General features: G+C 50.0%; 1 protein-coding gene across 1 annotated transcript in view; it reads left to right on the forward strand.

Moving 5' to 3' along the window:
* The window catches only part of BCORL1 (BCL6 corepressor-like 1), a 79842-nt gene that overhangs the window by 39611 nt on the left and 18703 nt on the right, over positions 1–21528 (forward strand). Inside the window, exons 7-12 of the mRNA XM_011936977.1 lie at positions 1746–1826; positions 3835–4224; positions 7465–7691; positions 13252–13473; positions 16181–16347; positions 17946–18091. Coding sequence (XP_011792367.1) covers positions 1746–1826; positions 3835–4224; positions 7465–7691; positions 13252–13473; positions 16181–16347; positions 17946–18091 — 1233 coding nt within the window. The remainder of the gene's footprint in view (positions 1–1745; positions 1827–3834; positions 4225–7464; positions 7692–13251; positions 13474–16180; positions 16348–17945; positions 18092–21528) is intronic.

The following is a 21528-nucleotide window of genomic DNA, read 5'->3' on the forward strand; positions in this document are numbered from 1 at the left end:
GGGCAGAGGGGCTCAGGCGCTGACTCCTTCACTCCGGAAAAGTGAGACTTCTTCAGTGTGGAAAGAAGATATGATTGACCCCTCTGAAGTCTAAGGTGAGCGAGCAAGGATCAGGGGCCCCTTCTGCTCCCCCTGGGCGCTAGAATAAGGCTGAAGGAAGTGGTTTTCAGACACAAACACCAGGCCCACAGCACAGTAGCCGACCCATTTCCCCGCGATGGGTCTAGGCTCAAAGAAACAAGTTTAAGGAGAATTTAGACAAAAACCACAGAATGGGGGTTCATTATGCTGTCTTCTTTGAGTATACTGGAAAACTGCCATTCTGAAAAGATGAAAATCAATAGTTAGCTAGTTAGCTAGGAGAGTTTAGAGAAATCTTAAACGTTTATTGTCACTTAGGGACACACAGAATGTTTGGGATGAAAGGGCTGGTACGTGTCCCTAACCTGTCCGTTTTGCCACTAATAGTTTCTGGGCACCCTTATCAGGGAGAGAATCCCCAGCATTCCTGAGCATAGGAGTCCAGGTTCATGGTCTTGCCCATCTGACATGACTATGACCTGCCTCTTCTGGTCTATTTTGTTTTGTTTTGTTTTGTTTTTTTGTTTTGAGACAGAGTCTCGCTTTGTTTCCCAGGCTAGAGGGAGTTCAGTGGCACAATCTCGGCTCACTGCAGCCTCAACCTTCTGAGCTCAAGTGATCCTCCCACCTCAGCCTCCTGAGTAGCTGGGACCACAGGCATGTGCTAGCTACTCACAAACATCTGGCTGATGTTTGTAGTTTTTGAAGAGATGAGGTTTCACCACGTTTCCGAGGCTGGTCTTGAACTCCTGGGCTCAAGCTGTCTCCCTGCCTCAGCCTCCCAAAGTGTTGGGCTTACAGGCGTCAGCCACCGCATCCGGCCTGATCTGTTCTTAGCCGTTTTTCTCTATTCACTGTCCCCTTGTTCCCATCTTCCCGCCTCACTCAATCCTCCAAGATTCACTGAGATTGCCCTCCTCTGTGACCTGCTCCAGCTCAGTTAGAACTTTTTCTTTTTCTTTTTCTTTTTTTTTTTTTTTGAGATGGAGTCTCACTCTGTCACCCAGGCTGGAGTGCAGTGGCGCAATCTCGGCTCACTGCAAACTCTGCATCCCGGGTTCAAGTGATTCTCCTTCCTCAGCCTCCCGAGTATCTGGGACTACATGTAGTTGAGCGCCACCATGGCCGGTGAATTTTTGTATTTTTAGTAGAGGCGGGGTTTCACCATGTTGGTCGTCCTGGTCTCGATCTCCCGACCTCAGGTGATCCACCCATCCCGACCTCAGGTGATCCACCCATCCCGACCTCAGGTGATCCACCCATCTCGGCCTCCCAAAGTGCTGGGATTACAGGCACGAGCTACCATGCCCAGCAGAACTTTGTTGAGGTGCAGCAACCTCAGAGTCCTAAGGGCAGTGGGGCCTCCTACTTTCCTACTTTCTGGCACACCATCAAATTGATACTGTGCACTGCCTTTTCTGGTATCAGCAAAAGTGACCAAACTCCCAGTTTTTAAAAACCACCTGGAAACATGCATTGTCTACAAGAGACACATATGTGATGGTCATGTAAGGGGACCAAATAAATGTAACCCAGAGTAACCACAGGGTAAACACAAACTCTTTCTCAGTCTTTCCCCCTGAGCCTTATAGGTGGGCTTTCTGGTCTTTAGGCTTTGATTGTAACATTGCTGCCTTCTGTCTCCAAACCACACATCACTCCAGGTTCCTTGGAAAAGAAAGCAAAGAGCAGTTTCCGTGACTTTATTCCTGTGGTTCTGAGCACCCGCACGCGCAGTCAGTCTGGTGAGTGAGACTAAGGTGATGGCCCCTCTAGGCATCTTCTATGAAAAGAGAGATCGAAATTTGGTTGAGCAGTTTTACCATGGGCCCAGGTGTCGAGTTGGGAATTTGATTCGCTGTGCCACAATGCCCAGCTCCTTGCAGAGATAAGAGAGCCCCGGGTGGGGGCAGGGGACAAATAGTCCTCAAATATTGCCCACTGTTTGAGGACTATTTGTTCAACTTTTCAGAGCAGGAATTTGACATCTCTTGTTGGGAGCTGATGGTGGAAAGAGCTAAGGCCTGTGCCACTCAGGAAAGCCTGTTCAACTCCAAGCTTTGGCACCTCGTCATTACTGGGGCCAATCTCAGGCACAGACTTTTAACTTTTGACGTTGGTCTTAATGCCCTGTGTGACAGGCATCCTCAAAATTGGAAAAGTCATTGAATTGTCAGGGCTGGCAGAATCACATTTGGCTCCCTGAATTTGTATTGGTCAACCTCCAGGGACTAAAAGAAGCTAGCCCTTTCTAGCCACCGCTACCTTCTGCTAGCCTCCACACTGGTATCCAGGGCTGGAGATGGTTGCCCCGTTCACCCAATTTCCATGCAAATTGGATAGAATGGGGAAGCAAGGTATAGTGTAAACTCAGTTATCTGACATTCTATTAACTAGCACCTTAGCACATGGCAAGTGAGGTGGTAATTGGGGCTCATAATGATGGCCTGGAGGCCTTACAAAATCCTGAAGTGTCCTCTGAATTATCAAAGAGCGATTACATTACAGCCAGTTCCACTTTAGTGTTAAACACATTGTACTGTATTTGATTCTTTGGAAATTGGTGATTCCTTTGTGATCTCTATGATGATTCTGTATTAACCAGAATATTAGATTAACCAGAACACTTTGTTTTGCCTGGCCTATATAACGGAAAGTGTGCTGTTATTTGCTGTCTTTTAGCAGTCTGACTAACTTGAAGCTTTGGTCAAGGGCTACTTACTCTATTTGCCTCAAACCATTTCTTTCTTCTGCTGACCTTGCTTGGGTCTGGGGACTGTTGAGTTAATAGCTGGGCCTTGGGAGAAAGATGGTGGTATCTCACAGCTGCTTCCGAGGAGGAAGGTGTCAAATCTCCTGTAGTGTGAAACCAGGCCAATTTAGGATGTACTTTTGTTGTTAGCAGAGTTGAAGGAAAGAGTGGAGAGAGAAAATGGCCTCTTGGCAAGGTGGCTGAGGAAGGCAGGAAAGGTATCATCCATCCTGGGGTGGTGGAGGAGGAGGGGGAAGCGCTTGCCCAGCAGTGAGGAACAGCTACAACCCGGTGGAGGGAGGCGCCTGGGAGGAAGCTCCACCCCTGAACTCTTGGCAAGTCAGGAGGAGGTGGGGTCAATTTAAGGGAAGTGGGCGTGCCTGGGTGCATTTGGGCGTGACCCAACCAGACTCTCACAGATCACAGGAAAGGGACTCCTTCTTGCTTTGCTTTTCTTGAGACTCTTCTCTTGTGATGATTCTGCTTGGCCTGGGTGGCTCTGTCCCCAAGATTGGCGGTGCCACAAAAGGATTATGTCCTCCCTTGCCCTGTCTGAGACCCCAATTGCCCTCTCCTAGCCCCTGATTTCCCAGGGACCCGTGGCCCTCTCCTGCCCTTCACAAAATACTTGGCACCTTATAAGAGCTAAGCAAGCGTTTTGGGTGTGAATTCAGGTAACACTGTAACGTGGATGAGTAAGGGTGTGTGTTTTTAATACTTGATGTTGTCTGGTATATTGGACTCTGTAAAGCACATATGCGTGAAAGATCTTATTTGAGCCTCAAAACAGCCCTGTGAGGTCAGTAAGGGGAGAACAGTATCCCCATTTTATAGATGAGGAGACTGCACTGAAGGAACTTTCCCGAAGGGTACAGCTTATTACTGGCAGAGCCTGAACTTGAACCCAGACCTTCAAACTCCTAGTCCAGGGCATTCACTTCGACACCATGCTTTGTCCTTTGAAGAAGTACCTGACCATCCTCTGTACATCCCGTCCACAGGAAGCATCTGTAGCTCCTTTGCTGGCATGGCAGACAGTGACATGGGAAGCCAGGAAGTCTTCCCCACAGAAGAAGAAGAAGGGGTAACCCCCACCCCAGCTAAGCGTCGAAAGGTGAGAAAGACCCAACGGGACACCCAGTATCGCAGCCATCATGCCCAGGACAAGTCTCTGCTGAGCCAGGGTCGAAGGCACCTGTGGCGAGCCCGAGAAATGCCCTGGAGGACAGAGGCTGCCCGGCAAATGTGGGACACCAATGAGGAGGAGGAGGAAGAGGAGGAGGAGGGCCTGCTGAAGAGGAAGAAACGAAGACGGCAGAAGAGCCGAAAATATCAGACTGGGGAGTACCTGACGGAGCAAGAAGATGAGCAGCGGCGGAAAGGGAGAGCAGGTAAGGCTGGCCAGGGGCTCTGCTGTCGCCGTAGCCTGTTTGGCTTCTGGGAACCCTCGGGCATCTCTACGCCAGCCAAAGGCTTCGGGACCCAAAGAAACCCGGTGCTATGATCTCCAGCTGCCAGAGGGGGTCACTCAACTCCAGCTCCCAGCCTTTGGCTTTGGGTTGACATTGAATGAGTTCGGATTGGCCTGCAGGTGAGCGGAGGACATGAAGGCCCAAGCCCTCCAGTTTCTTATAGAAGTCTGAACCTGTGGGCAAGGCCGCGGTGACATCCTTGGCATGGGACAACTGGATACCAGGGAGTTCTCTGGTTGGCTTGAGGGAGTCGAGTCTTTTGGGAGGACGGGTTCTCTCTCCTAGAATCTTGGGTTCAAGAAGACAGAGGGCATCGGCTGCCTTTCCTGGGATACTTGCAGCCTCTAAGCTAAAAAGAAGTCCAGTGGGTTCTTCAAACCAACAGAAGAACTTCAAGTAGAAACGGGCACAGCATTGCTTTATCCGTTAAAGCCACAGTGATTATTCAGAGACGGAGTGAAGCTTTGAGGTGACCCAAAGTGGCATCATTTTTGTTGGACCTGAGTTAAGAAGGCAGGCAGCCCAAAGAGAAAACCAGGCTTTCTCTGATCACATCAAATGCTGTGATATACCATCCTGGAGGCACAGACTGTCACAAGACGCTAGTATCAGTATGTTCCACTGAGTACTGTTCAGGCCCGTTCCTATAGTGGATTTCTAAATGAGCAAAAAGCACATCTCTGGGTTTTATAAGAACACCTCTGTCTCTCACTCTCGTTCTCTGACCTCTACCCTGGAAGCAGCAATTGATTGCCTCCTATAATGTATTCATCCTGAGCTGCCAGTAAACATCCGCTGTCTCCTTTTTAGCTAAAACTGAATAACCTCATACTGAGTGGGTAGTAGATTCCAGGTTTGCTATAATGCAAAGATGGCTTAACCTCATTTCCGGCTCTGTTTATGTGGAGATATATATGATACCCATCTCTACGTTCAAGAGAGTAATTGAGCTAATTTTCATCAACTGTGTGACAGAGTGGGTACAATTTTCTCTTCTTCTGCTAGGGCAATAATAGATTGGTCAGGAATAAGTTGTCAAGCTGTTGGCCTCAGCCACTTGTGTTAGGATGAAGAGGAGCTTTTGTGTATCACCTAATCTTCTCTAATGGCACCTGGTTTCCTAGCATGGAAGCTTCCTGTGGAACGTATTGGCGCTTGGAACCAGAAGGACCTTCAAGGTTGCCTGGTCCAGTTTGCCACCCAATGCAGAGATAGAGATCTCCACAGCATTCTTGACAGGTAGCCAGCCTTTTCATGAACACACCTCCAGTAATGCAGAGAACACCACCAATGAAGGCATCCTACTTGATTTGGGGGGAGCTCCAGTTGTTGGAAAGTAGGTCATTCTTCCTCCATGGATGTGTCTAAGGGTTTTGCATTGAGGCAGCTGGATTTGGCACATGGTCTGGTCACTTTCCTCCAGATCTGATGATGGCATCTTCGTGCAGGAATTTGGCAAAGGCCAAAATGAGGCAGGATACACTTCTGTCTGAGCCTCCTGATTTTCTTTTCATCCTGGTTTTGGTTATGTCCTGTCTTGACCTGCGGAGCAGGTAGGCAGAGCCACTTCCACTCACACACCTGCCACCTCCGCTCTCTGGTCCTTTGTAGGCTACTATAAAGCCTTCACTTCTCTGCAACTGAATAAACACCCGAGCCTGCCCTGCCCTGGATAAACAAGGTGGGCTGTTTCTTTGCCTGTAGCATTGAACACTGTAATATGACTTCTTCATATTTCCTGGAGTCCTCATAAGGCATGGTTCTGTTCCTTCCTCTTTTGCCTCAGCCCAAATGTGTTGCATCAAAAGCCTGAGTTTAGAACATTCTGATTGGAAGTGCTATTAGAGACCGTGTAGTACAGCAATTCCTGGACAGGCTATGAGGCCCCACTAGTGGGCTGAGGCTAGTTGGGAGAAAGGGCTGGCATGACAGCTGGCCTTCTAGGAACTGTGCCTAAGCTGCAGCCAACTCCTCATGCTGGAATGATGGCTCCCACATCTGGATCTGCCTTTGGCAATGTCACATGTGAGAGCCCATGTCAGGGTTGGGGGAGGAGAGTTGAGAATTCTTCAATCTCAGTCCCTTCATTTCACCAATTGCTAGGCATGGTGTTCATTTCGTGGGGAGGAAAACACACGGGCATGGGTCCACCTCAAGAGCTTGTGCTTAAATAACAGAATAATGATGCCTTACTTGTTATAACACTTTTTGAAAGGGATTTTGCATGTATTACTTTATTTCATTCTCATACCACTCTTGTGATGTAGATTATATTCTCCCCATTTTACAGATATGGCAACTGAGGCTCAGAGCAATTAGGACTTGAGCCCAGCCAATCACACAATTGACGGCCAAGCCAAGCAGCACTAATCTTGAGAGACGAGGCTAAACACACAATCAGTCGCCCCTACACACAGGGTTAGGACAGACCCTGTGGGATGAAGCTCTTGATAATGGAGTTCTCGGCAGGCCTTTTTGAAATTAGAATGTACTTTGTTCAGCAAGCTGTGGCTAAATTAGAGATGTTACTGGTGTGTTCTAGTGACACCAGTGACTTGATTTTCACCCAGAAAGGGCAGCAGGTTTCTGCCCTTGACTGCCAGCTAAGTAGGCTCATGGTGCCTTCTAGTTTCAGGGAGTTCCTGTAGCTTTGATTTTTGTGTCCTCGGAGAGTGACAAATGGGGCAGTCAGGTGAGTAGAGTTGAGGCCATGAAGGCAGCCTTCTACCTTTTCCTCCCTGTTCCCCATGTACTTGATACTTAATGTCAGCAGGACCGCCAGATTTGCTTTCATATGGGACTGGAGAAAGAGACAAAGGGAATGAGGAAAAAAGTGAAAAGAAATTCTGATTTGCTCTGGGTAAAATCCTGTTAAAATTACCCTCATCTTAGGGCTAGCCAGATGGGCCGCCCCCTGCTGGTAGGGCTGGGAGCTGTCTCCTGCTTGTAGAGGGACTTCGATGTTGAGGTATGGTGTGTTCATTCAAGAAGCATTTAGTGGAATAGTCAGCACTGCACTAGATATCGATAGCTGATAGTTATACAACTTTGCACTGCAGTTCTAATCCCCAAAGTCCTCTGATTCATTTTAGAGGAAGGCATTGCTTTTCTGTGTTCCATTTCTTTGACGTCCGTTCTTTTCCCGTTTCTTGCCTTCAGATTTAAAGGCCCGTAAGCAGAAGACTTCCTCCTCCCAAAGTTTGGAGCACCGCCTCAGGAACAGGAACCTTCTCTTGCCCAACAAAGCCCAGGGGATCTCGGATTCACCAAATGGTTTCCTCCCAAATAACCTGGAGGAGCCAGCCTGCCTTGAAAATTCAGAAAAGCCATCGGGAAAACGAAAGTGCAAGACCAAGCACATGGCAACCGTCTCAGAAGAGGTAAAGGTGCGTAGCCATCAAAGGGTATTGTATAAGGTGTGTGTGTGGGAGGTGGACAGAGGAGGCAGGAGGGAGGGAGGGATGGGGGGCTTTGGGGAGGATCAAATTAACCCATATTTAGTAAGGCATTCTCAAACTAGTTCTCGAAGGGTTGGGGGTGGTTTTGAAGAATGGGAACTAAAGTTATAGTTAACTATAATTTCTGGCCCATGATGGCTTTTCCTCTACAATCTTTAGATCTTCTTTGAGTTAAGGAAGAATTAAAGAATATGGCAGGATGTTAGCCTGAGTAGCTTGTTAACATCCAATCAAGAAGCTTTTGTCTGGGTTTAACTTACTGGAAACCAATCATGGGACATTCTGAGTCAATCAAGGTAGAAAACAACTTGTAGGAGGAAGGATTGTAAGGTCCAGACAAAGGTTGATTGAGGGTAAGGCTGAAGGAATTCCACTGGGGCCCAGGTTCTAGCTACTCCTCCCCTCCCCTGCTCCCCAGTTCGTTAGCTTCTCATGGAAGCATAGGAGCCAGTGAGTGGGCAGTTACCAGTCAACAGCCAGGCAAGCATTCCTAAAACCCTCATCCCAAATCAACATCTCTTTTGGGTCTGATGTTCATGCCATTGGTGTTAGGTTGCATGTTATAACCTTAGAAAAAATCAGTCCTCAACCTGGGTGAACTTTACATTTGAGAGAAGTGAGGGTCCAGGTTCAAAAGTATACTCATAATATGTATTTGTCATTGACAGCCAAAAACAAAAGCCCATCTTCAGCTTGTTTTGGTGGTCATGATCCTTCTTTTTTTCTCTCTCTCTCACTCTTTTTTGAGAGAGAGTCATGCGCTGTCACCCAGATTGGAGTGCAGTGGCACGATCTCGGCTCACTGCAACCTGCGCCTCCCGGGTTCAAGCGATTCTTGTGCCTCAGCCTTGTGAGTAGCTGGGATTACAGGCGCCTGCCATCACGCCCGGCTATTTTTTGTATTTTTAGGACAAAAATACAAAAAGTCACCATGTTGGCCAGGCTGATCTCAAACTCCTGAGCTCGAGTGATCCGCCTGACTTGGCCTCCCAAAGTGCTGGAATTACAGCCGTGAGCCATCACGCCTAGTGCTTTGGTGGTCATGATTCTTACTGGGATCCCCGAATGGCACTGGCAAGAGATGGGAGCCCCAGGTGCTCGTCTCCCCGCCTTTCCCCTTACCCCTCCCAGAACCTCTTTCCAGCTCAGACAAGACTGAAGCTTATTTCCTCATCTTGAAGAATGGAGCTGCTGCTTCTTGCCCTTTCTGTCTCACAAGGGTGCTTGGGGGAACAAAGGAAGCAATGTCTGTGACAGGCTTTGATAACCATAAAGTACTCTCCGAGGGTTGCTGTGCATCATTGTGCTTCGGGCGGAAGCAAGAATGAGGGAATAGAAGCATGGCATGGCAGGGTAGCAGCGTTCATTCCCTTGACCCCCCAGACTGGGAGGACAGGGGCCCAGGGAAAGAGCAGGGAACTCTGGTCTGTGCCAAGCAGTTCATTCACATTATCACTCTTAATTCCCACAGTGGCACTTGGGAGATAGGCACCTGTATTATACTCATTTTGTAGTGAATAAACTGAGGCTCAAGGAGGTTAAGGGACTGGTGCGAGGTTACTGGGTGGTCCTGAGTGATGCAGTTGGGATGTGAAATAGGCCTGTCTGCCTCTGGAGCCCTGGCTCATTCCATATGTCTCTCAGGCTCTGAATGGGTGGCTTCTGTTTGTATCCGGGAGACACTGGGGGAGGGGCGCAGTTGGACAGAAAATGCCACTACCACAAACTGCACTGGGAAAAGGTGGGCGTCACAGGCTCCTGCTTCCCCTCCCTTTCTCCCGTTCCTCCCCAGACACTCAGATGGATGGCCCCAGCCCACACAAAGGTAACCAGCGCCCAAGAGTCAGCAGCACACTCACATGCTTCTGTCTGGTTTTTCTGCCTGGCAGTGTGTCTGCTGCAGTGTTCTCCTGGAGAGGTTTTTGCCCCTCCCCATGACCTTCCTTTCCCCCTCCCACCTTCCTTTCTCTCCCAGCCACCACCACCTGCTCCAGTTGCCCCCATGGCATGGGGCTTTGTAGCAGGAAGCAAGGGTGGGGGAGGGTGGGGAACGCTCCTGCAACACTAAAAGCGGGGCATTGGCCAAGGGCTTCTTCCCACAGGGGCTCAGAGCCAGGGGGAAGGGGCGGGGAGGGGTCCCCCCACTTGTTCTTGCTCCTCCCCTTCCCAGGCAACTTGCCTCGCTGCTGCTCTCTGGCAACTTTGGCCCCCAGAAAGGAGAGTCACCCTTTGGTTCCTGGCTTGGCTTAGCGAAACCCTGGTACTTTACCCAGCATCCTCCAGTCCTGCCATTGTACACTCTATCCTCCTGGAGATAAAGCAGCATTGTACCCTCATAGCTAGTGCCTTCCTGCTAGGGCTTGTACCTCTCTGCCCTTTCAGGATGGGGACTGATCATGGCTTCTCGCTGTCTTGGGATTGACCAGAGGAAACAAATGTCCCGAGCCCTCATCTTCTCTTCTCTACTGCTCCTTCCCTGACTCGATATCTTTTTAGGCAACTGTTCTGGCCATCCAGGGCTCTGTATACAGCTGGCTTGAAACAGGTCAACAAATATTTGTTGTAATAATGTGGCCAGGTGTGGTGGCTCATGCCTGTAATCCCAGCACTTTGGGAGGCTGAAGCAGGTGGATCACTTGAGATCAGGAGTTTGAGAGCAGCCTGGGCAACATGGTGAAACCTCGTCTCTACTAAAAGTACAAAAATTAACCGGGCGTGGTGGTGGGTGCCTTTAGTCCCAGCTACTTGGGAGGCTGAGGCAGGAGAATTGCTTGAAGGCAGTGAGCCGAGATTGTGCCATTACACTCCAGCCTGGGTGACAGAGCGAGACTCGGTCTCAAAAAATAAATAAATAAAATAATAATAATAATGTGTCCAGCCCTGAGTTAAGTGCTGTAAGGAACAGAAAAATGATGACAATATGAACCCTGTCCCCAAGGAGCTTAAAATCTAGCAGGAGAGGTGAGACTTATGCATGAAACTGGATGGAAAGAAGAAAGTGAGGCATCAGATTACGTGGTTCAGACTTGGTATTCTGGCTACACAAAGGAAGAGGGCCTAGAGTGTTGTGGAATATGGTAGAAGACAGAGGATTGAAGTGAGACCTTGATGTTTGAGGGGTTTGGATAAGTCGGAAATACTAGTTATCTATTGGGGTATAACAAATGACTACACAACTTAGCAGCTTTACACAACAATAAGCATATGTTACCTCACACAGTTTCTTGGGGTCAGGGATTCAGGGGCTTAGCTAGACCTGGCTTGGGATCTCTCGTGAGGTTGCAGTCAGGTGTCAGCCAGGGCAGTATTCCTCTGAGGGCATGACTGGAGGATCTACTGCTGGGGTAGCTTGCTCGAATGGCTGGCATATTGATGCTGGTTGTTGGCAGGAGGCCTCCTCTCCCTGCCCCATGGATCTCTCCAACGGGCTGCTCAAGGGTCCCTAGGACATGGCAGCTGGCTTTCCCCACAGCGAGTGATCCAAAAGACAGCAAGGCAGAAACCACAGTGTCTTTTAGACCCTAGCCTCAGAAGGCACCTACTGTCATTTCTGCAGTCTCCTGTTGGTTACACGGGTCAGCCCTACTTACTGTAGGAGGAGGGTACATAAGAGCATGAAGATCAGGGGATCATTGGGGCCATCTTAGAGGCTGACTCCCACAGTCTACCCTCTGGCCTTCCCCAGTGATTCCTGTCTCTCCCACATGCAAAGTATGCCACCTCTCCCAGTGCCCCCCAAAGCTTCATCCAATTATAGCATCAACTCCAGGTTGAGAATCTCTTTTATTTATTTATTTATTATTATTTTTTGAGATGGAGTTTCACTCTTGTTGCCCAGGCTGGAATGTAATGGCTCTATCTGGGCTCACTGCAATCTCCGCCTCCCAGGTTCAAGTAATTCTCCTGCCTTAGTCTCCTGAATAGCTGGGATTACAAGTACCTGCCACCACTCCCGACTAATTTTTTGTACTTTTAGTAGAGATGGGGTTTCACCATGTTGGCCAGGCTAGACTCGAACTCCTGACATCAGGTTATCCACCCGCTTCAACCTCCCAAATTGCTGAGATTACAGGTGTGAGCCACCATGCCTGGCATTTTTTTCTTTCTTTCTTTTCTTTTCTTTCTTTTTTTTTTTTTTGAAACAGAGTCTCACTCCGTCACCCAGGCTAGAGTGCAGTGCTGCAATCTTGGCATACTGCAACCTCTCCCTCCCGGGCTGAAGCGATTCTCATGCTTCAGCCTCCCGAGTAGCTGGGACTACAGGCGTGCACCACCACGCCCAGCTCATTTTTTGTATTTTTAGTAGAGACTGAGTTTCACTGTGTTGGCCAGGCTGGTCTTGAACTCCTGTCCTCAGCTGATCTGCCTGCCTTAGCCTCCCAAACTGCTGGGATTACAGGCATGAGCCACCACTCCCAGCCTCTCCTAGTGTTTTGTGAGCACCTACCCTGTTCACTGTTCATTATCTCAAAGACCCTGCAAGGAAGAAAATGGGGCTCAGAGAGGGAGGGCCTTGCCCCAGATCTTGTAGCTAGGGGATGGCAGAGACAAGGTTCAAACCCAGGTCTGCCTTAGATCTTTCTGCCACCCCAGGGGGGTCTGAGTATGATATGGGGACACAGTGTGATGGAAGATGGGAACATTCTGTGAGGGCTGGATGTGGAAGGAAGGTTTTTGCTATACGTGTGAAACTTTAGCAGCTGTGACTAGTCAAAGATAGCTGGCCTGGCATGGTGGCTCATGCTTGTAATCCCAGCACTTTGGGAGGCCAAGACAGGCGGATCACTTGCAGTCAGGAGTTCGAGACCAGCCTGGCCAAAATGGCGAAACCCCGTCTCTACTAAAAATGCAAAAATTAGCTGGGCGTGGTGGCGCATGCCTGTAATCCCAGCTACTCAGGAGGCTGAGGGAGGAGAATCCCTTGAACCTGGGAGGCAGAGGTTGCAGTGAACAGAGACCATACCACTGCACTCCAGCCTCAGTGACAAAGTGAGACTCGGTCTCAAAAAAAAAAAGATAGCTGTCTCATTTCTCTTTACTCTCAGAGTTTGCTTCTGCCTATTTACAGACAGGACTTGTAAAAGCCTCAATAAATGGTGATTGAGGCAGGTAAAGAAGGCATGCAGAGTCTTGAGAGAAGCTGGGATTGAGCTTCTCAAGGGAAGAGACCCTCAATCTCTGATTTACAATCCCCGTGGCATTCCTTGGTTTATGGGGTTGAGCATTTGAGCCTCTTCATATCTCCCCACCGGCTAGAAACTCACGGGAACCTGTGTTGATCCTGGAGAGACTTCACATGGTTAGCGCCTGGCCCAGCCTCTGGCCTCAAACCTGACAGTAGTCTCGGCCATTTGGGGTAGTGTAAGCAAAGTACAGCATGGACACAGATAAGGTGAGATGGCCTTGGCCGCTGAAGGCAGTGATGACCCTGGTGGATGGATAAGCTGCCTGGCCTGACCTGACCTAGGACTGCATCTCTGCTTTCCAGGGCAAAGGTCGTTGGAGCCAGCAGAAGACACGATCTCCCAAATCTCCCACCCCAGTGAAACCCACAGAACCATGTACACCCTCTAAGTCCCGAAGTGCCAGCTCAGAGGAGGCCTCGGAGTCACCTACAGCCCGGCAGATCCCCCCAGAGGCACGTCGGCTCATAGTGAACAAAAATGCTGGTGAGACCCTCCTGCAGAGGGCGGCACGTCTTGGCTATAAGGTAAGGGAATTCTCGACCGACCACAGGGCGCCGTTGGTCTGAGCATCTATGAAGAAGCTTTTCTCCATGGGCTCTTCTGGTGCTTGAACCCAGGCTGTCCTTCCTCTACACCCCAGATTGCCCTGGGACTGCCTTACCCCTCATCACTCGGATCTCAGTGTGTGAGAGTGCAAACTTGTTTGAATGTCAATTTGGGATAAATGCAATTGAAACAGTATCATGCAGTATATTCCTAGACCAGGAACACAATTTTTGGATATCCACGTTGTCTTGAATTTCTCTGTATGGTGGTTTCCCAACTCGGAAAGGAACAATTTATTGCTCAGTCTTCATCTCCTCCTCCAGCTTCCCCTCATTTCTGCCTCTCAGAGGGGCCAGGATCATGTCTGAGGGGTGAGGCTGAGCTAACCCCACCTTATACTACTTCCCTATAGATTAGAAAGAAGGCAAGAAAGGAAGCTGGCATTTATTGAGCACTTCTTTTGTCATGTTAAGAGCCTGATTACTTTATATTATTTAATCTTCACAGTAAGCCAAGGGAGTAGATTTATTATCCCCATTTTATAGGTGAGAAAATAAAGGCTTTGCAGTGTTCAATGATATGTCCAAGATCGCTCAACTACTATGTATATGAGTCTGAATTCAAACCAAGGTCTTTTGATTCCCAAGTGCCAGGGTAGGTGGAAGACTGACTCATTCACCATAATTCAGTTACACCTTGGACGTTTCCATTGTTCCCCACTTTTTGTTGAGTGTGTATCTTTGCCTCCCATATGGATTATTTCCTCAGGGTTTGCTCCTAGCAGTGGAGTTGCTGGGTTAGTTACAGAGTGTGCCTTTGGTTTTAAGGCTTTCCATCCCTATACCTGACTTGTTTCACACCAGCCACACTCCCAGCCAGACTGGTCAGCCCTGGGGAGCTGACGTGACAGTGTCTCACTGGCAAGCAGCCCATCTTTCATAAGCACCTAGTGTGGGTGCCTGGATAGCTGCCAAGGGAGACCTAAAACAAAAATGAAGACCAATCCCTGCCGTCAAGGTTAATTTAATTGTCTTGTACCCTGGGCAAAACCAGCAAACAGGAAACCATCGGAGGGACCAATGGGACAGGGCTGGAGCACTAAGGCAGCCTGTCAGGGAGGGTGGAAGGAGCCCTCTTAGGCCTTGGGGAAAAGGCAAACATCTGCACTGGTGAGGAGGGTGGGAAGCCTTATGCTTTCTCCCAGGTAAAGGAGCTTGACAATTTCTATATACAGGCAGCAGCACCCCCGACACAGGCTACACACACAGTCACTCTAGCCAGCTAGCCTGTGAGCTGTCAGGCGGAAAGGTGGAGTGGCCCATCTCCCCAGTGCCCCAGAGAGGACTGACAATGGTGTAGCTGTGGGGTCCGTTGTTTGGAAAGCCAGGCAGCCATTAATGCTGCCGGCCTCTCCCCTCCTCACCTCATTCACCCAGCTTCAGCCCATGCTAGCTAGGGTGCTGCAAGTCCCTGGGGTCCCACTTGTAGTCCTATCATCATCTCAACCCAAGGAAGGCAGTCTTCAAAGTGTGGATGAATGACAGTATTGGATTATCCTTTTTTTTTTTTTTTTTTCTGAGATGGAGTCTTGCTCTGTCGCCTAGGCTAGAGTGTAGTGGCGCGATCTCAGCTCACTGCAACCTCCGCCTCCTGGGTTCAAGGGATTCTCCTGCCTCAGCCTCCTGAGTAGTTGGGATTACAGGCACCTGCCATCACACCGGGCTAACTTTTGTATTTTTAGTAGAGACGGGGTTTCGCCATGTTAGCTAGGCTGGTCTCAAACTCCTGACCTCAGGTGATCTGCCCGCCTCGGCCTCCCAAAGTGCTGGGATTACAGGCATGAGCCACTGCACCTGGCCTATTGGATTACCCTGATTTGAGGGGAGGGCTAGAACTGACTGTCCTGGCTTGAACACTGGTCCTGCCGAGACCCACACCCAGGGATAGTCCTTAAAACAATTGTCTTCCTTATTCTTGAATTGCCACCAGAAACTGTGCTGTCCACCACATCTCATTTCCCTGGCCTGGGGCTGGCTTGCCAAGCTCAGGGAGTCGAGATCTGAGTGCTTGAGCTCTGGGTGGGCAGGTCAGCCTCTCTGAGGACCTCACCTCAAATACCACCACCCAGATGAGTGTCCTTGGCCATAGAAAAAATGTCTTTCCAGGCCAGGCACGGTGGCTCACGCCTATAATCCTAGCACTTTGGGAGGCCAAGGTGGGCGGATCGCCTGAGGTCAGGAGCTCGAGACCAGCCTGGCCAACATAGTAAAACCCCATCTCTATTAAAAATACAAAAATTAGCCAGGCATGGTGGTGTGCGCCTGTAGTCCCAGCTACTTGGGAGGCTGAGGCAAGAGAATCACTCGAACCTGGGAGGCAGAGTCTGCAGTGAGCAGAGATCGCACCACTGCACTCCAGCCTGGGCAACAGAGTGAGACTCTGTCTCGGAAAAAAAAAAAAAAAAAAAAAGAAGTCTCTCTGCTGCCAAGGAAACAGCCCAGAACTGGGGTGCTGGCAATGGTGGCTCAGGACTGATGTTGTTAATGAAAGATTTTGAAGTGTGTCCCTGCTATAAAGAGCAGGCTCTGAGACTCCTCAGATATTTGGGGAGCTTTGAGTCTCAGGGTTATATAAGTTCAAGAATTAGCCCTCTCTTTGCTCATGGAGTTGTCCCTGTCCCCACAGGATGTTGTTCTCTACTGCCTCCAGAAAGACAGTGAGGACGTGAATCACCGTGACAATGCTGGCTACACAGCCCTGCATGAGGCTTGTTCCCGGGGTTGGACTGACATCCTGAACATCCTGCTGGAGCACGGGGCCAACGTGAACTGCAGCGCGCAGGACGGCACGAGGCAAGAGGGCTACATCTCCCCCGAGTCCCGCCCTCACTCCCAGCTCAGCCTCTCGCTCAAAAGACCTTGCCTGTTGCTGGCAGGGCATGGTGGCTCACGCCTGTAATCCCAGCACTTTCGGAGGCCAAGGCGGGCGGATCATGAGGTCTGCAGTTCGAGACCAGCCTGGCCAACATAGTGAAATCCCATCTTTACTAAAAATACAAAAATTAGTTGGGTGTGGTGGCACGCGCCTGTAGTCCCAGCTACTCAGGAGGCTGAGGCAGGAGAATTGCTTGAACCCAGGAGGCGGAGGTTGCAGTGAGCCGAGACCACACCATTGCCCTCCAGCCTAGGTGACAGAGTGAGACTCCATCTCAAAAGAAAAAAAAAAAAAAGTAAAAAAAATAAAGACCTTGCTTCAACCTGAACCTTCGTAGCACACCAGACTGCGAGTTGCAGAGAGGCCTTGACAGGAGGAGTTTTGGAAAGACTTCTATAGGCTCAAGAGGGAACCAGTTCAGGGCTGGAGCCAATGAGTTAGTTCCCAGATGGCCAGACCACATCAGTTACTAAGGGGAGGCTGCGGTTTTCTAGGGATCATCCCATCATGTGCAGCTGTCACCAGGAAGACCACTCGGCCTTCCCTCAACTCATCCTGGTGGGGGACCTGTCTCAGACAGAATAGGAACTGGGAGGTTGACCTGAGGGTAATATCCAGATTTGATTTTTAAAATTTGATCTCTAGACACTATAAGAAAAATATACCTGCTGTGTCTTGGAGAAATTGTACCCATTCTCTTCTGTTCTACCAGAGAGCCTACTTCCTGGGCAACTTGGAGACAGGAGCTTCAGATGCAGGAGGGGGCTCCACTTGGGTTCTGCCTGGCGCGTGGAACCATTCTGCTCATCTCTGCTCTCAGGGAGTCACCCAGGGCCTTCAGTTCGTATTCCTCTACAGCTTCCCCCCACCTTTTTTTTTTTTTTTTTTTTGAGATGGAGTCTCGCTCTGTTGCCCCGGCTGGTATGCAGTGGCACAATCTTGGCTCACTGCAACCTCTGCCTCCCGGGTTCAAGGGATTCTCCTGCCTCAGCCTTCCAAGTAGCTGGGACTATGGGTGCCCAGCATGACGCCCGGCTAATTTTTGTATTTTTAGTAGAAATGGGGTTTCACCATTTTGGCCAGGCTGGTCTCAAACTCTTGACCTCAAGTGATCCACCCGCTTCGGCCTCCCGAAGTGCTGGGATGACAGGCGTGAGCCACCGCGCCTGGCTCCCTGCAGCTGCCTAGACTCTATTGTAGGTCAAGGACCCATTCTCTAGTGAACTCCACAACTACTAATAGAGCTCCACTGTGCCATGGGAACTGTCCCAAGATGTCGAGGGAACGTCAGAGAGAGAGTAATGGCAGGGAGGAAAAGGGGGTGCAGAGAGAGGAGGAGTTGGGGAGATGGTAGTGGAGAGTGGCAAGGCGGTTCCCCTGTCCTAAGTCTTAAACCATATTACACCAAGGTTACCTGGGATCAGCTCAGTTTTTTCCCCTGGTGCAGTAGCCTTAAGTCTAGACACCCCAGTTCCCACTTGGGCCCTGTTATCCTCATCCTGTATCACCTCCACAGGCCAGTTCATGACGCGGTGGTCAACGACAACCTGGAGACCATCTGGCTCCTGCTGTCCTATGGGGCCGATCCCACCCTGGCTACCTACTCGGGTCAGACAGCCATGAAGCTGGCCAGCAGCGACACCATGAAGCGCTTTCTCAGTGGTAAGTGTGGTCCAGACTTGACACTGTTGTCCTCGGGGCCAGCCTCTGATTCCTGAACTTGTGAGGACATCCTCTTCATCTCCTTCCACCTTGAACAGCTCCCATGAGGGCCATCTGCATTCTTCACCTGCTTTCCTTCAAAGATCTCAAGAATCTCAGTTTGCTGGAAAAAGTCCAAAGGCCCCTTCCTCTTATCCCCTTACTGCAAGTGTGTGCGTCCTCTTCAGGGCCCTGGGAGCCCACAGGGAACTATTTCGTAGATAGGGATCTAGGGTGGGCCTCTGTGTGGGGGCAGCAGCCCCACTAGCAGACCTAGCTGGGGGACAGAATGTGTTGACCTGTGCTTTGAATGGGATGTCAGTTGCAACAAAGTGATACTTAGCATTTTGCTTATGTGTTTGCAATTTCTTGCTTGTGATCAAAGTAGAACCCCTGGGACGCTTCCCGAAGCTTCATTCTTTACAGCCCTTGCCTGTGGGAACTGTGGTGTTCCCTCTGCATCCCAGGGTCCCCCTTTCTTCCATTCCTTTCTTTTCCTCCCTCACCTGCCCCTTCTGGAAAGTGTCTGGTGTTGAGGCCCATGGCAAGGACCACAAGCCAACATGCATTTATTTTCTCATTAGTGGATAGCAGCTGTTTGTCTGCAGTTAGATAGCTCTACTGAGTTGGGCAGGGGGAGGAGGGAAGGAGGGGAGACTAGCTTGGGCATGCTCAGTAGGAATCTCCTCAGACTTGACCTCTGAATAAAGGAACCCCGCCTCTTATTGACATCACAGTTTGGCCCTTGCTCTAGCAGTGACTTCTTCAGACTGCCTGAGCTGCAGAGCAGCTGGGAGTTTATCTCTGAACCTCCTTGGAGGCTGCAGTGTTTGTATTATGGTTAGAACCCCTCTCTGGCCAGGAGCCGACAGGACTAAGGATTGGCCCAAGGCTGCTCCCTCTTCTCACCCAGGCTTTGGCGCTAGTTAGTCCCGAACCACTACACCCCCAGATATATGGCTCCAGGCTCCCAACCAGGGGCTCCTTTGTTTATCTAACAAAGGTTAAGTAGTTGATGATGGAGGAAGAAACAAAGAGGACCTAACTAAAGGCTCTTATGGAAGGGGAGGACTAGATAGGGGGTGAGGGGGACTAATGGGAGGCTGTTGCGGGAGATCTTGACTCCTGCTCAGCCAGCCTCCACCCAGGTCTCAGTTGAGCTGACTAAACCTTGGAGCACAGGCCTCAGGCCTGTACAGCCTGACTAGCCTCTCCCAGGCCGGGGACAGGATGGCTGCCTTTTCTGTTTTCCCTCCCTCCAGCTCTGGGTTCCCAAGCCCCTGTCCTTGAGAGGCAGAGCAGCCTTGGAATGTTCATTCAGTCATTTGTCCTGGGCCAGTGGTGACTGTTGCTCCCCTTAGCTGAACCATCCCTAGGGGTGCAGGGCTTGGGGCAAGCCACCATTGGTGGCTCCCTCCCACATACTGTGCGCACATGCACTCTCTCTTAGACACATACACGTGCTATCTGCACTCCACTAGATTCCCAGGAAAATCTGAGACCAGCAAGCATCCAGAGCATCTTGATATGACAAAGGCACCACACGCAGCTCTGTCTTTGAGAAACTGGTCTAGTCCCAAGGCCTCCTGAGGCTAGAAACTGCTGTCCTGAGGCTCTCGGGGCTCCTAGATCTAAATAACACTCTGACCACCTTAGTAAGCAGATGAACTCTTTGCTTCCCCAATCCCTTCTCCAAAACCCCAAAGGAGTTGGAATGTGGAGACCATTTTAAGCAGTTAAAAAATGAGAAATAGGCCAGGTGCAGTGGCTTATGCCTGTGGTCCCAGCAGTTTGGGAGGCTGAGGTGGGAGAATTGCTTGAGGCCAGGAGTTTGAGACCAGCCTGGGCAACATACGGAGACCTTGTCTCTACAAAAAAAAAATTAAAAAATTAGCCAGGTATGGTGACTGCACTCCAGCCTGGGCAACAGAGTGAGACAGTGTCTCAAAAAAAAAAAAAAAAAAAAAAGAGAGAGAGAGAAATAAACACGTTTCTCTTATCTTTCTGTCTCCTCATCCCAACTACTAGCCATCTTTTGGTTTGGTTTTGTTTTTGGAGATGGAGTCTTGCTCTGTCTCCCAGGCTGGAATGCAGTGGCGTGATCTTGGCTCACTGCAACCTCCACCTCCTGGGTTAAGCGATTCTCATTCCTTAGCCTCCTGAGTAGCTGGGATTACAGGCATTCGCCACCACACCCGGCTAATTTTTGAATTTTTAGTAGAGACAGGGTTTTGCCATGTTGGCCAGGCTGGTCTTGAACTTCTGCTAGCCAGCTTTTTGACACCTCCTGAAACTAACTTGAATGCCAGTCTATGTTGCAGAATTCAGAGAAGACTTTTTTTTGTTTTTTGTTTTTTTTTTCAGATGGAGTCTCCCTGTGTTGCCCAGGCTGGAGTGCAGTGATGCAATCTCAGCTCACTGCAACCTCCGCCTTCTGGGTTCACGCCATTCTCCTACCTCAGCCTCCCAAGTACCTGGGACTACAGGCGCCCGCCACCACGCCTGGCTATTTTTTTTGTGTTTTTAATAGGGACGGGGGTTTCACCGTGTTAGCCAGGATGATCTCGATCTCCTGACCTCGTGATCTGCCCGCCTCGGCCTCCCAAAGTACTGGGATTATAGGCGTGAGCCACTGCGCCCAGCCCCAGAGAAGGCTTTCCTTAACTCTAGTATTTCAGATATGTGTGGTGTGTGTGTGTGTATGTATGTACATGTGTCTATATATATTTGAGACAGAGTCTTGCTGTGTTGCCAAGGCTAGAGACTCCAGCACTTCCTAACTTGTCCTGGCTGAGCACCTTTATTTAGATTTGTTAAAAATTACTAGAGACAGGGTCTCGCTGTATCACCCAGGCTGGAGTGCAGTGGTACGATCATAGCTCAGTGCAGTTTCAAACTCCTGGGCTCAAGCAATCCTCCTGCCTCAGCCTCCCAAGTGACTAGGACCAACAGGTGTGTGCCACCGGTCCCAGCTAATTTTGTATTTTATCTTTTTGTCGAGATACGGGGTGTTGCTGTGTTGCCCAGGCTGGTCTGGAACTCCTGGGCTCAAGCCATCCTCCCTCCCGCCTTGGCCTCCCAAAGTGCTGGGATTACAAGTGTGAGCCACCACGCCCAGTCTTCATTTAGACTTTTTGCTCAATTTATGGGCATGGAACTGGCTTAATAATGGGAATCAGGAGCCAATGGGTTGCTATAAAGTGCACCAGCTCTTTTCCATGCAAAGGCAGCCTGGGACCTTGGCCTACCACCCCAGGGAGGCAGGCACTGGCAGGAGCCAGCAGGCTCTCAAGAAGCAGGGGGGCCGGGCACGGCGGCTCAAGCCTGTAATCCCAGCACTTTGGGAGGCCGAGACGGGCGGATCACGAGGTCAGGAGATCGAGACCATCCTGGCTAAC

This window comes from Colobus angolensis, unplaced genomic scaffold (assembly GCF_000951035.1).
Source record: "Colobus angolensis palliatus isolate OR3802 unplaced genomic scaffold, Cang.pa_1.0 Scaffold159, whole genome shotgun sequence".
NCBI lineage: Eukaryota > Metazoa > Chordata > Mammalia > Primates > Cercopithecidae > Colobus > Colobus angolensis.